Source organism: Canis lupus, chromosome 15, assembly GCF_048164855.1.
Source record: "Canis lupus baileyi chromosome 15, mCanLup2.hap1, whole genome shotgun sequence".
In the NCBI taxonomy this organism is placed as follows: Eukaryota; Metazoa; Chordata; class Mammalia; order Carnivora; family Canidae; genus Canis; species Canis lupus.
Genome location: NC_132852.1, coordinates 27,841,889 through 27,855,505, shown reverse-complemented (window position 1 = coordinate 27,855,505; position 13,617 = coordinate 27,841,889). Strand labels below are relative to the sequence as shown.

At 40.0% G+C, this 13,617-nt stretch overlaps 2 protein-coding genes across 54 annotated transcripts in view; one reads left to right on the top strand and one right to left on the bottom strand.

Moving 5' to 3' along the window:
- The window catches only part of LOC140604785 (uncharacterized), a 196,918-nt gene that overhangs the window by 525 nt on the left and 182,776 nt on the right, over positions 1-13,617 (top strand). For 6 of the 7 annotated variants that reach the window (XR_012007595.1, XR_012007596.1, XR_012007598.1 and 3 more), the window contains exons 2-3: positions 9,443-9,531; positions 12,827-12,923. Coding sequence is in view for 3 of the 7 variants with exons in the window: in XM_072776329.1 (XP_072632430.1) it covers positions 9,443-9,531; positions 12,827-12,923 (186 nt within the window). In the remaining 4 variants the exon portion in view is untranslated. Of the gene's footprint in view, positions 1-3,037; positions 3,114-7,074; positions 7,186-9,442; positions 9,532-12,826; positions 12,924-13,617 lie in introns of those variants that run through there. The other variant, XR_012007597.1, reaches the window with a different exon arrangement.
- The window catches only part of RBPMS (RNA binding protein, mRNA processing factor), a 173,209-nt gene that overhangs the window by 126,269 nt on the left and 33,323 nt on the right, over positions 1-13,617 (bottom strand). The window lies entirely within an intron of this gene.

The following is a 13,617-nucleotide window of genomic DNA, read 5'->3' as shown; positions in this document are numbered from 1 at the left end:
CCCTGCATGGAGCCTGCTTCTCCCAATGCCTGTGTCTCTCCCTCTCCCTCCCTTCTCTCTTTCTGTCTCTATGAATAAATAAAAATTTTTGAAAAAATAAGTAAATAAATAAAATCGCAAAAAAAAAAAAAAACCCGCAGAAACCAAAACTTTCCAGCGCCTTTCTATATAAATTCACTTGATTCTCTTACACACACGGTCTGCAGGAGGCAGATTACAAGGTTATTTCTGATACAATTTATTAAGAGGATACAAACTATTGATGACATATCAAACATAAAACATTTGATTTTTCGCCCTCATTTTTTTGGAGGGTTCATCGCTCAGATCTTATTTGAGAGAGAGAGAACACACAAGGGGCGGGGTGGCCAGAGGGAGTGGGACAAGCAGATTCCCTGGGCAGGGAACCACTGGTGCTGGATCCTAGGACCCTGGGAGGAAGACCAGAGCTGAAGGCAGATGTTTAACCAACTGAGCCACCCAGGTTTCCTAATCGCTCAGATTTACCAGCAAGGAAACATTTTGCTACTACCTAGATTATGAAACAGAAAGGACGGAAATTAGGCATTATGACAGAAAAAGTGAAATACTACAGAGTCGAAAAGATTCACCACCTTATCCATCTTCCTTGATTATACAGTCTCTGGAGCATTTCCATTAATGGGCAAGAAACATCCCAGTGCGTTGAGTAGGTTCACCTGTTATTTGTGAACTCTTAGGACATGAATAATGCTATCACCACAATCTGTTCTACTGAACTTTTTTTTTTCTATCAGCCTAATAGTTGTGCCAAGTTTGAGATCTGCAACTTTAGCTACCATAATGTTCCAGTTTTTTCTACCTAGGTTAAAAATTCCCATACTGGCTGTGCTGAACATCAAGAAACAATGATAGTCTACAGCAAACCTATTAAAAAAGTGAAAAAACCATTTAAAACTCTAGCTTTTTAGATTGCACACAAATCTATCTGTGCACCCCTGGGCACTTAAATTATTTAATCATTACAGTTAGTGTTAAAAAACTAACAGTTACTTTATAACAATAATAAAACCAGAAAACAAGGGTAGCTGGAGAGAAATGGGAACCCTTATGCAGTGTTAGTGGGAATGTAAAATGGTGCAGCCACTATAGAAAAACAGTATGGCAATTCTTAAAATTGAACCTAGAATAACCCTATGATCCAGCAATTTCACTTCTGGGTGTACATATGAAAGAAATGAAAGCACAATCTCAAGGAGATATTTGCACATTAATGTTTACAGCAGCATAATTCACACTAGCCAGGAGATGGAAGCAACCCAAATGCCCATCAACGAATGAACAAAGAAAATGTGGTATATACATACAATGGAGTACTATTCAGCCTTAAAAATTTAGGAAGGAAATTGACATATGCAGGGCATTATGCTGAAATTAACCAGTCACAAAAAGGTATACTGTATAACACCACTTTGATATTTACAGTAGACAAATTGATAGAAACAAAAAGTAGAATGATGGTTGCCAGGGGCCGCGTGGGAAGGGAAATGGGGAGTTAATAAGTATAGAGTTTCACTTTTGCAAGAAAAAGTTCTGGAGATGTTGCACAATGTGAATACACTTAGTACTAAACTGTACACTTAAAAATTGTTAAAGATGGCAAATTTTTTAAATCCTAATTTTAAAATTTTAAGTTATATTTTAAAAAAGGAACTGACAATTAACAAGATAGAAATAAATGGGAGATTAAGGAAGAACTTTTTTCTGTTTTTACAAAACCAGATTGGGGACCTGGGTGGCTCAGGGCATCTGGCTCTTGATTTCAGCTCAGGTCGTGTTTTCAGGGTCACGGGATCAAGCACCATGTCAGGCATGGAGCCTGTTTAAGATTGTCTCTCCTCTCCCTCAAAAAAAAAAAAAACAAAAACAAAAACAAAAACAAAAACAAAAAAAAAACAGATCTTCAGAATGTCAGATGATTTTCTTACCACTACATTCTTTGAGACAATCACTACAAAGTCAGCCTACTTAAGGGTCTCTTTCTCAGGTGCTACAAGATTCTTTGTAAATCAAAGGTCAGTGCTTCCACATCATTATGCTACCCTGAGAAAGGTCTCTTCAAAGGAAAAGATTTTGCTTTATGATCAAAATTATTCTTCATTTCTTGGAATTTGCCAATTCATGACTCCTCCAACTCCGTTTTAAGATTCAACAGGAAACATGGAAAAAAGAACACATCCTTTCCTTTTGGCTTTATGATTAAAGAGATTTGCTTTGAAATGATGCAAACAAAGTTTATCCTCCAAACATTTCCTTGAGGATGGTGACTATACCTCATGTTAACTTCATCTAAAATAAGAAAGGCCAAAAAGTCTTTGGCATCAGACTATTTTTGATACTTCTAAGTAAATTCAGATATTCCTCTGGGGAAGAGAAAAAAAAAACAAACAAACATTTAAAATAAGACCACATCTTCCTAAGCTCTAGCCCTGGCCTACACAAACTTAACCTAAATTGTGACACATCCAAGCTATCTAACACAACTAATGCAAAGGGAACAAAAAAGATAGGCTAATACACACAGTATCTGTACTTAAAATGCCACACCTTTTACCCTCCCATGTGTTAGGGATTAAGAACTAAGTAATTTCAATTGCCAAAATAAATAGTTATTCTCGTATTCCTCCATAAGAGATAATCGAACTTCTGCTTGAGCAAGAGTATGATCAACCAATTCATTTACTTAAAAGTTTCAGGTAAAATGGTATTCTCATTTCAAAAATGACATTTACCTGAATGTCATTCAGCTAACATGACTGCTCTCATTTTCCTTAATCTTTGCAATAATGACCATCACCAACTTCTGGTTCTACATACAGTATCAGTCAACCTCACAGCACAGGTAGGACAAAAGAGACGAATCTAATTATATTCTGTACCTGATAAAGGTTATAATAACCATCCTAAAACTTCGAAAGAAAAATTGTAAGACTAGCAGTTGGGTTAGAAATTTTACAGACTGTTAAAGAATTCTGTTAATTAACTATTTTACCAAAAGCCATCAGACTATCAGCAAGGAAAGAGGAAGATGGGAATGAAGACTATACTTGTGCTCGAAGACAGACTTGAACAGGGTAAGTCATTTCCTCAGTAAAAACAATTTTTTAAGTGCATATTCAAACAAAAACTTTAATGCAAAATTTTTCTGAAGTAAACTTGTTTATTCAAATGGCAGGCTTTGAGAAGATCAGTTTTAATGTTTGACCTATAAGCCTGGCAACTCTAGGTCAAACTGCTACACATTTAATAAGGATTGTAAACATTTAAAGGTTCATTACATACTCAATTACATTCAGGAAACATTTATGAAGTGCCCATGAGCAAGGATCTCTGCTAGTATAAAACCCAATCCTATTATCAATGTAACACCATGAATCTCTTTTTTAAAAACAAAAACACAGGCAAACTGTAACTGCATGAAAGAATGCGAGGGCATGAGGCAAAGCTGTGGCAAATCACACATATCCCAGCCTTGGAGAAGCAGGGAAACGGGGGGACATGTGCTAAAAAAATTAATGTAGTCCTAAGTAACAGTAATGTTCAAGAAACATGATAGCTGCCAATCTGTTCTGCATACGAGGGCTGTGCTCAAGACCACAAAATCCTATCTGCAGACTGGCAGAGACAAGCTGGAGCCCCAGATGTGTGCAATCAGGTCTGTTAAGAAACTTGGAAACTGGGATCCCTGGGTGGCGCAGCGGTTTGGCGCCTGCCTTTGGCCCAGGGCGCGATCCTGGAGACCCGGGATCGAATCCCACATCAGGCTCCCGGTGCATGGACCCTGCTTCTCCCTCTGCCTGTGTCTCTGCCTCTCTCTCTCTGTCTCTCTGTGACTATCACAAATAAATAAAAATTAAAAAAAAAAAATTTTTAAAGAAACTTGGAAACTGGGCAGCCTGGGTGGCTCAGCGGTTTAGCGCCGCCTTTGGCCCAGGGCATAATCCTGGAGAACCGGGATCGAATACCGCGTTGGGCTCCCTGCATGGAGCCTGCTTCTCCCTCTGCCTGTGTCTCTACCTTTCTCTGTCTCTCATGAATAAATAAATAAAAACTTGGAAACTATGGCATATGTAAATGGTTGAAGAAAGTAGAGATATTTAGCCTGAAAGGGGGGTGGGGGAGTGGGAAGCAAGGCTCAGAAGAAATTTGACAGCACATTTAAAATATTTTTAGTTTCCTTATCTAAGGAGTAAGTTTTTATGTAGTTGGCCAACTAGGGAGAAATAGTACCAAGCATAGAAGTCAAGAGGTGGTCTTGGAAGTGTATAACCATTAGGACCATCCATAGTAAAACAGGCTGCCTTACAGCATAGAAAGCTCCTGGTGCCAAAAACTGTTCAGAATTTTGGAAAAGTGAAAATATGTCCTGACTTGAGGGAGAGACTGAACTAATTAATTTTTCGAACCTCTAAACACTTCCTAGTGCCAAGAGCTTTCTATCCTCCAAGGCAGCCCATTTTACTATGGGCAATTATCTTCTTTAAAAGAAAAATAGGGATAATTATTAGAAATTCCAAAAAAGGATTCAAGGAAGTGTTGGAGAAATTGTTCCCTTCTTGTATTTATCCATGTTCCAAAAAAATTTGTCCTGGATCAATACATTACTGACTTAAATACACTCATCCAAGGTTCTTTCTTCGTCTCTTAATGACTTACCTCTGAAATCTCTTCAAGATCATTCTTGATGTGATGGTCTTCCCTAACTCATCATACCCCCCCAACACACACTCACACAGGCTGCTGTGTCCCCCCTCCGCCCCCCGCCCCCGCAGGTCTATCAACACAGTACTCTTGCTTCCTAAGGATTATTGATAACAGAATTCTAAATTCTAGGAAAGGCTTCAAATCTATGAAGTCATGTATCGTAAAATACTAGTACTACTAGATTACAAAGATCTATTATGTGTGTGGAAGAGTTAACCAAGTCAGAGAGCAACACACCTTCAAAGGCCTCCAGGGAACATATATTCTAACTTAGCACCTTGACAAGGAGTTAGCAACCACTAGGACCATATGGAGGTGTGTCCCTTAGAGGTTTTAGGACATTTTCCATTTGATAGCATCTAGTCTTGCTTAGACTATAAATTCCTTGAGGATGGAGAGGTCTTCCTTTCCCTGTTCCATAAGAGAGAGCCCTTAGTTGTTGGTTAAATGGAATTCTATAAACTACTTGCCAATAGAAAAAAAAAGTTATACTTCGAGAACTAAATTGTGTGTGTGAAAGAAAGGAGTTGTGATTCTTCTTTTGCAAATATGGTAGAATCAAACACCCAACTTCTTCTGTTTTTAGTGGACACAAAAGACCCCTACTCTCATAATAATCCTTGATACATCAACGGTTGTGGAAATTAAAAGATCCCATTTCTATTACTAGGCTTAACACCAATCACTGAGTTCTAGAGTTAGTAATTTGGAGACCATCTAATGTAGCTCCCTCATTTTACTGCTTAGACAGGTAGTGACTTACTGATTCAAGACTCAGTTTTTTTACGTTTCCTATTTTTTTAATTTTATTTATTCATGAGAGACAGAGAGAGAGAGAGAGAGAGAGAGAGAGAGAGAGAGAGAGAGAGGCAGAGACACAGGCAGAGAAGCAGGCTCCATGCAGGGAGCCCGATGTGGGACTTGATCCTGGGACTCCTGGATCATGCCCGAGCCAAAGGCAGATGCTTAACCACTGAACCACCCAGATGTCCCTACTTTTCCTTTTTTAAACTGCAGACAAAACAGGCTCAATCACCTCACAGAAGTCACTGCACTAGTCTAGGACCACCTGATATTCATGATTGCTCAGTCATTTCATTCTTGAAGTAACACACACTTGGAAGGCATCACGTATAGAATATATAACCATGACAAGACTCATGTATACAGTGACAAAAATTAGAACATGGAAGATTAGGTCAAATCAGTATTTATAATGACAATTATTAAAACAACTACTAGGGCGCGCCTGGCTGGCTCAGTTGGTAGAGCATCCGACTCGATCTCAGGGTCATGAGTTCAAGCCCCATATAGGGCATGGAGCCTACTTTAAAACAAAACTACCATTTCAGGAACTCTGTATCAGACAGTTGATCTAATCCTATGTATACACTAGCCATGCAGTCATTCCAATGATTTTGTCACTACAAATATAATTATCCCTGGTTTACAAATGAGACAAATAAGGGTCACTGTACCCAAAGAAAAAGCTTCAAAGCAGAGTGTGGATTTAAACCCAGGCCTGAAAAAAGAAAAAAAATAAATAAAAAAATAAACCCAGGCCTGTCTGACATCAAAGCCTGTGCAACATTCTGTTGTGCTACCTTAAGTACTGTCTTACGGATCCTCAAAACTGTTCTACTTATCTAGGATCACATTTCTAAATTTTTGGAAAGGTACACACAAGAAGGGAGGTGGTATGGTTCGGTGCAACAAGTGAGAGCCTAGAAGCCAAGCCCACCAGAGTTAGTCCTAGAACCATCATTCAGTGGTTCTGATAACCAGGGCACATAGAATAGAGAGATAGTAGAAAAAGCCTAACAAGGCAAATTCTAAGAAATGAAATATTACCATTATTCCTAAATCACTGCCTTTAAAATTCAGAGTATAATCCTCAAAGCCAGATCAATTATTCCAAACTATGTATGACAACCCTAGAAACAGAAAACTCACCCTCCAAAAAAAAAAAAAAAAAAAGGGGGGGGGGGGGTATTTTAAAATCCAAACACGAAGAGCTCTAGATTTTGCCTCCCTTGTACGTGTTTATTTTGTTTCACAATTAAGCAGCCATTGGAAGAATAAGTTTTTTCAAAGTTCTGGAAAGTCATCTTAAATTAGGCCCCGGAAAGAAATGGAATCTCTTTTAGTCATGACTCTTGTTTTCTTTGAAAGTTCATGTTTGGGTCAGCCAAGTTTCAAACGGTAAAATTATATTGCTGTGTTGTTAGTCAAGTTTGGGGATGGGGTGGGGGTTAAGCCGCTAGCTATTTGGATCACTGTAGGACAGCTTATCTGGTTTCTATACTGAAAGAAGCATCTGTCTATTCTTAGGCAAAAGACATCATCATTTTAGAGGAGAAGCTTGCACTGGATTTCTATTGAATGATCCACATGGGAAGACTCAAGAAAGTCTAGCTCTCCAAATAAAAGTTGTTTTCAGAGCGTGTGTGATTTTTCTTGGGTCAATGGAATGTCTAAGCTAAAGGGTTTTTCTTTTGTTTTCTTCCTGTGTTGCAATTTAGCCAAATACAAAACACTGGGTAGTGATTTTTCCCATTTATTCCTTGCCTTATAACGAGAATAAAACAGTGAATTACGAATCATGAGTTTCGACTCTTGCTATATTACAAATGAGCCAGAAGTTGTACTTGCTTTTATTATATAATAGCTATCATTCTGATTGTAAACTATCTTTCATACAAACCCGCACACCACACTCTCACTATTAATGAAACTGTCACGTTACCATCCAACTGTCACGTTACCATCTTTCTACTTTAACTGCCTTCGTGAAGATGGTCGTTGCAGTCACAGGAACTAAGGAAGTGGTTTGGTTGGTAGGAAGGCAAAACAGATCAATGACAGAAGTGAGAGCAGTAATTCCTGTGGGATAAACACATTCCACCCCAGGAAGGAATTAAGTAGCCCCCGCTACCAACACTCCCAAAGGACCCTGAAAGACGTGAGCATCTCTGTGGTCAGTACCAGAATCAGCAGAGGTCCAGCAAAGGATCTCTTGCTCTCTTGCTGAAGAGTTAAACAAAATAAAACAGGGCGCCTGCCTTCAGCCCAGGGTCTGATCCTAAAGACCCGGGATCGAGTCCCATGTCAGGCTCCCTGCATGAAGCGTGCTTCTCCTTCTGCCTGTGTCTCTGCCTCTCTCTCTCTGAATAAATAAAATCTTTAAAAATATAAAAACAAAACAATGCAGATGAGATGCAGGCAAAGGGTCTACCGTTTTCCATCCAACCAAAGACTCGGAGCATCTCATTAGATGGTAGGGGTTCTTAAAAAAAAAAAAAAAAAAAAAAAAAAAAAATTTTTTTTAATTGGAGTCAGGTTTGAAGAAGTATAAGACATTCTGTCAAATTATGTTAATGGGGCCAGTTCCCCCCGCCCCCCAAAAAAGTGATATTTGGGAAGTCTATTTAAAAAATAGTTTTAGGGACGCCTGGGTAGCTCAGTGGTTTAAGCGTCTGCCTTCCAGCTCAGGGTGTGATCCTGAAGTCCTGGGATTGAATCCTGCATCAGACTCCCTGCATGGAGCCTGCTTCTCTCTCTGCCTAGGTCTCTGCCTCTGTGTGTCTCATGAATAAATAAAATCTTAAAAAAAAAAGTTTTAACTCTTACTTGATGCAACAGAACTGTATGATCAGTAGTAAGTATACTGACAAGCACCATTACTGAAAGAGAGAAGAGAGATAAGTTAACGGGAGCAGGCCTTGGTTAATTTAAAACCACTTTTAAGGGCAGCCCCGGTGTCCCAGCGGTTTAGCGCTGCCTTCGGCCTGGGGCGTGATCCTGGAGACTCCAGGATGGAGTCCCGCGTTGGGCTCCCCGCATGGAGCCTGCTTCTCCCTCTGCCTCTCTGTGTCTCTCATTAATAAATAAAGTCTTTTAAAAATAAATAAAACCACTTTTAATTTATATATATGTATATGTAAAAAAAAAAGTCACAGCCATGAATAATTACTTACCTACTGCATTTCAATTATCTGCTCTACTTTTCACTGCTCACTTAAAGAGTCTTGTTTTGTCTTATTCTCAAGCACATATTAAAGGATTGTTGCTCGGACCACCCCACCCTAGTCAATTAATAAGAGAGCTACTCAAACTCGAGCATGAGTCTCTCAATATAGCTTTTAAACACCAGTAATTTAAAAAAAATGCTGTCACTCTAACATTTCTGTTCTTTGATGTATTTTGTAATGTACTTTGGGGGAATGGATCAAGAATTAACTCCTGGGATCCCTGGGTGGCTCAGTGGTTTAGTGCCTGCCTTTGGCCCAGGGTGTGATCCTGGATACCCAGGATTGAGTCCCACATCAGGGTCCCCTTAGGGGGCCTGCTTCTCCCTCTGCCTGTGTCTCTGCCTCTATCTCTCTGTGTCTCTCTCATGAATAAATAAAATCTTTTAAAAAAAATTAACTCATTAAAAGATTGGTTTTATTTCTAAGAGCTGAGAAGTGTAAGGACGCCTGGGTGGCTCAGTGGTTGAGAGTCTGCCTTTGGCTCAGGACGTGATCTAGGGGTCTTGGGATCACGTCCTGAGCCTGCTTCTCCCTCTTCCTATGTCTCTGCCTCTCTGTGTCTCTTATGAAGAAATGAAGTCTTAAAAAAAAAAAAAAAAAAAAAGCTGAAAAGTGTGCCCCAAAAGTACATTTCAGGGATACACATAACGAAGCTTTTTTGCTTTCAGTTCTCAAACATCTTGATTCCACAAGAGAGCAGAGAACCATGATGTGCAACTTGTTCCTCCTTCTACAGAGATACTATAGGCATATAGCGGTAAGTAAGATTCTCTCCCACGTCATCAACAGCGACAAAGGGACATGGGCAATTTCACGTTTTTTAAATTTGTCGAGTTTACACACAGGGTCCCTATATAGTTACAACCTAAAGTACTATTTTAGAAATCAAAGTGGCAAGGGCATTTAATTTATAAATTACTACTTAAAGGCACCCTTTCTCTTCCACTTTAAAAAAATAATGTAGAAAGGGGCATCTGGTTGGTGCAAGTCGGCTAAGCATCGGACTCTTGATTTCTGCTCAGGCAGTGATCTCAGGGTCCTGGGATTGAGCCCTGTGTTGGGCTCTGTGCTCAGCAAGCCTGGTGGAGATTCTCTTCCTCTCCAACTCCTCCTCACTTGCGCTAAAATAAAGGTCTTTAAAATAAAAAATAATTTAAAAAGCACAAATTGACCTTGACCTACATCTTGAAAAAGGAGACAACAGCAAATGTATGCCATTTTTAAAAAACATGGAAACCTGGAGAGAATAGTATAATTCACTGGGCTGCTAAGCTTAAAAACTTTGTAGACACCAATAAGCCAAAACCTGAAAGGCGATGACTGCAAGAAGTTGATAAATGGGATCTTGCTGACTTGAGGACCCAATTGCTTAAGGATGTACAGAGATCTACTATAACTGGTTAAACTTTGATTACAAAATGAGATTATAGGCTGTTTCTGTATTTCACTACAAAAACTGGGGGACATATATCAGTCATTAGATGGTATGTTTAAGGCTTCCAACACTGTTATTAGCTTAATTGTTTTGTTTTGTTTTTTTTTAAAGCGGGGGCGGGGGGGGGGGGGGGGGGGACTAAATACCCTTCCAGGAGGGCTGGATTTCACTGCTTTTAATTTAGGCAAAATTTCGTTTTAAAAGCACAAAGGAGATACTGCCCAGGGAATCCAAGAAGGCTTTCTAGAAGCCAACCATGTGCTTGAAGCCAGTTAGGCACTCCTGCACAGAAAGCAGGTGCAAAGGCACCCTGGTATGTGCCCCCCACCGCCCCGGTCCACATCCAGGACACAATGTGATATGGCAACTCACTCCATCGTTTCTGGACCTCATTTGTAACAGAAGAGGCTGGATGAGACGAATTCCTTCCAGTTCTAACACAGGATTCATTACATTCATGACTTCAAGCAGGATGCCTCTATCCTGCCTACAAAATAAAACACCCTGAATGGAAGAACTCCTTGAATGACCTTTTTCTTATCACCTTTGACTTGTCTTGAAAGCAGCAGCAAATGCATTTGATGGTTTCTTACAGAACTGAGTTAGCTGTCGGGCAACACACATGGTGGTGACCCCCTACTCTTCCCAAAGCTTGCTGCGGTGCTCCAAAAGGGATTTGAAAAATACAAGGTTTTTGAACACATTTAAATGGATTTAAATAGTACAAAATAACATACTTATTTCCTTTAAAAAAAAAAAAGTTCTATTCCCACAGTACCCACTTCTAAATGGCTTAAGGCCCTCAAATAGATGACAGTTAACATTAATACAGAGATGAATAATAGGCTGCAGGGAAGTATACTACACTAAGCCTCTTGGGGGGGGGGAGCTTACAAATGTTAGATTCATTTATCTGATCTATGCTGGGATTTAAACTTGGAAAACACAGAATCTACTAAACTTCTGTAAGTCTAGTGTTAAAACCTCCAATTTTGCTGGATTATTAAGAGTTTTTCCATTCACTCAATACTACTTAACATTATGATTAAATATCACAACGATTAGCACTTGAATATTTTGCTGTATGCCAAGCATGACATACATTGACTCTACCCTCTACCCCTCCCTCCCCAAGTCTCCAGCTGAGGAAGCGGAGGCACAAAAAGACCAAGTAACTTCATCACAAAGTCAGGAAGTTGGGGTCTGAATCGTGGCATCCTAACCCCATGGCCCACCTGTTTAAATGCTGGATGCCAAACCTATCTAGCACCTGACAATCCTGGGTGATCAAAGACGATTAAGACAAGCACTTGGTTTACACATGGTGGAGTCTGCCAAACATATAAAAAATAATTACAACATGATATGTGTGCTTTAACCCAGGCCTTTAAAAATTGCTGTGGCAACGGCTAGGGCGGCGTGGGCCAGGGAGACTGCCAGGGGAGTTCAGAAAGGCTTGCATTGAGCTGGGTACTGAAAGATGAGCAGGCATTCCTGGGGTGCAGGAAGAATGGAAAGGCATTCTGGGTGAAGACAGCATGTGCCAAGGTACATAAAGGTGAGTGAGCTTAGGGAATCCAGTGTGGCAGGAGGGGAGGGAAGGCAGGGCAGGAACGGGGAGCTTTTACAGGTTAGCTAACTGGACCCCCTTCAGCACTGGCTCCTATCTGGCTTATTATGGTGGCTAGAAAGCAGGATCCACTTGCCAGCTGTCTCCTACAAGGACAGTATCTGATAGGGTTTGATGGTTTTTCCTTTTCTTCTGAGATTCGCTTCCCCCAAAGTCAGGAAGACTTTAAAAGACAAATTGTCCTGGGGCGCAAGCAAGAATGTGAGTGTAATAAACTAACCAGTTAGCCAAATTTTAGAGCCAGGCTATCCAGGCAGAAGAGAGCACAGAGAAGAAAGGGTAGTTAATCGGACTCCATGATGAACTGCCATAGGCTCTACAGTCTAGGTTTGTGGCCCTTAAGGGGTTATGAACACAATACTGTGAGAGTGAGCATGTGTGTGTTTTCTAGGGAGAATACCTGTACGTTTCACCAGATTCTCAAAAGGATCAGTGGGCCGAAAAAACAATCACTGCTTTCAAGCAGGCTTAAAGCCAGACCTCCATGTAGCTTATAATACCTGCGCAACCCTTAAGACACTACAAAAACAAACAAAAAACACTCCATTGCAAGCAAAATGAGAAAGCCTTCCTTCCCTCTTGGGCCTTACTCAAACACATTTTAGTTTCAGACTGTTCAAAAGGCCTTTAATATCCAAGATCCTTATTGTTTCCCTAACATTGTTCAGGTCACATTATGCAAGCCCACCACTAATTCAGAACCCCAGTTGTTCAGGATTTACCAATAGGTTTAAAAACCCTCCACTATCTAATTTTCCTAAGGAAAACCTTCCCTATAAATGGTAAAAACAGTGAAGAAATGCCAGGAGCTGGATCCCCAGGCCAGGTACTTAATTAACTTCTCAACTAATATTTAAAAGAAACCTTAAAAATAAACCACCCTTGGTGAAACCCATTTTAATTTTCTACCACCAGATTAAAAGGATGACTGCCCCCTGAGGGGTAATCATCACCCTGGAGTCTGAACACAAGAAATCTTATTTACAGGTTGGCAATTTGGTCTCCTGGTGGAACACAAACAGCAAATCCAACATCTGTCATCATCATCATCACATGACATCACACGTCACCAGCATTTCAACAGGTAATTCTTCTGTTGTCAGAAATCACTATTGCTGTTCAACTCCCTGGCCGCCATGTGTAAAGCAGTGCTCAGGTCAAGGCAATATAGGCAACGTTATCATGAAAGAGGAGCCTTTGTGTACTTGGCATGGTAGGCAGCAAGGAGCAGAGTTGTGGGGAGCACCACCAGTGCTGGCATCAATAGCAGCCCAGGTTCAAATGCCTACCTTATCAGGAAGCTGTGTGAGCTCAGGCAAGTTACTTAGCCTCTCTGCGACTTCTTCAGGTATAAAAAGATCATAACTATGCCTCATTATAGGACTGTTAGGGTAATCTTAGTAACAACATTTGTAAAATGAACAAACATTCCAGAACAGTGTCTGGAAAAACCTAGTTCATATTTGACAAATACACTACATCTTACCAAAATTCCTTGGTTAAGGGAATTCACTATTTCAACAAAACAGAGAAAGAAAAGTCATGTTCTTTAAACAGGCAAATATCCAGAGTTAATTTAATGTTCAATGTGAAATAAGACACCAGAAATAATCACCACAGGGCAAAAATACTTTAACTGGCAATAGAACGAAAAATACTGTAAATTTGGGAAAAATTAAAGAGACATTTACGGATTCTCCTACCACACATTCATCACTGTGCTGGATGTTAGTGATAAAGAAATTAAAGTCATTCTACATATATATATGTTTATACCA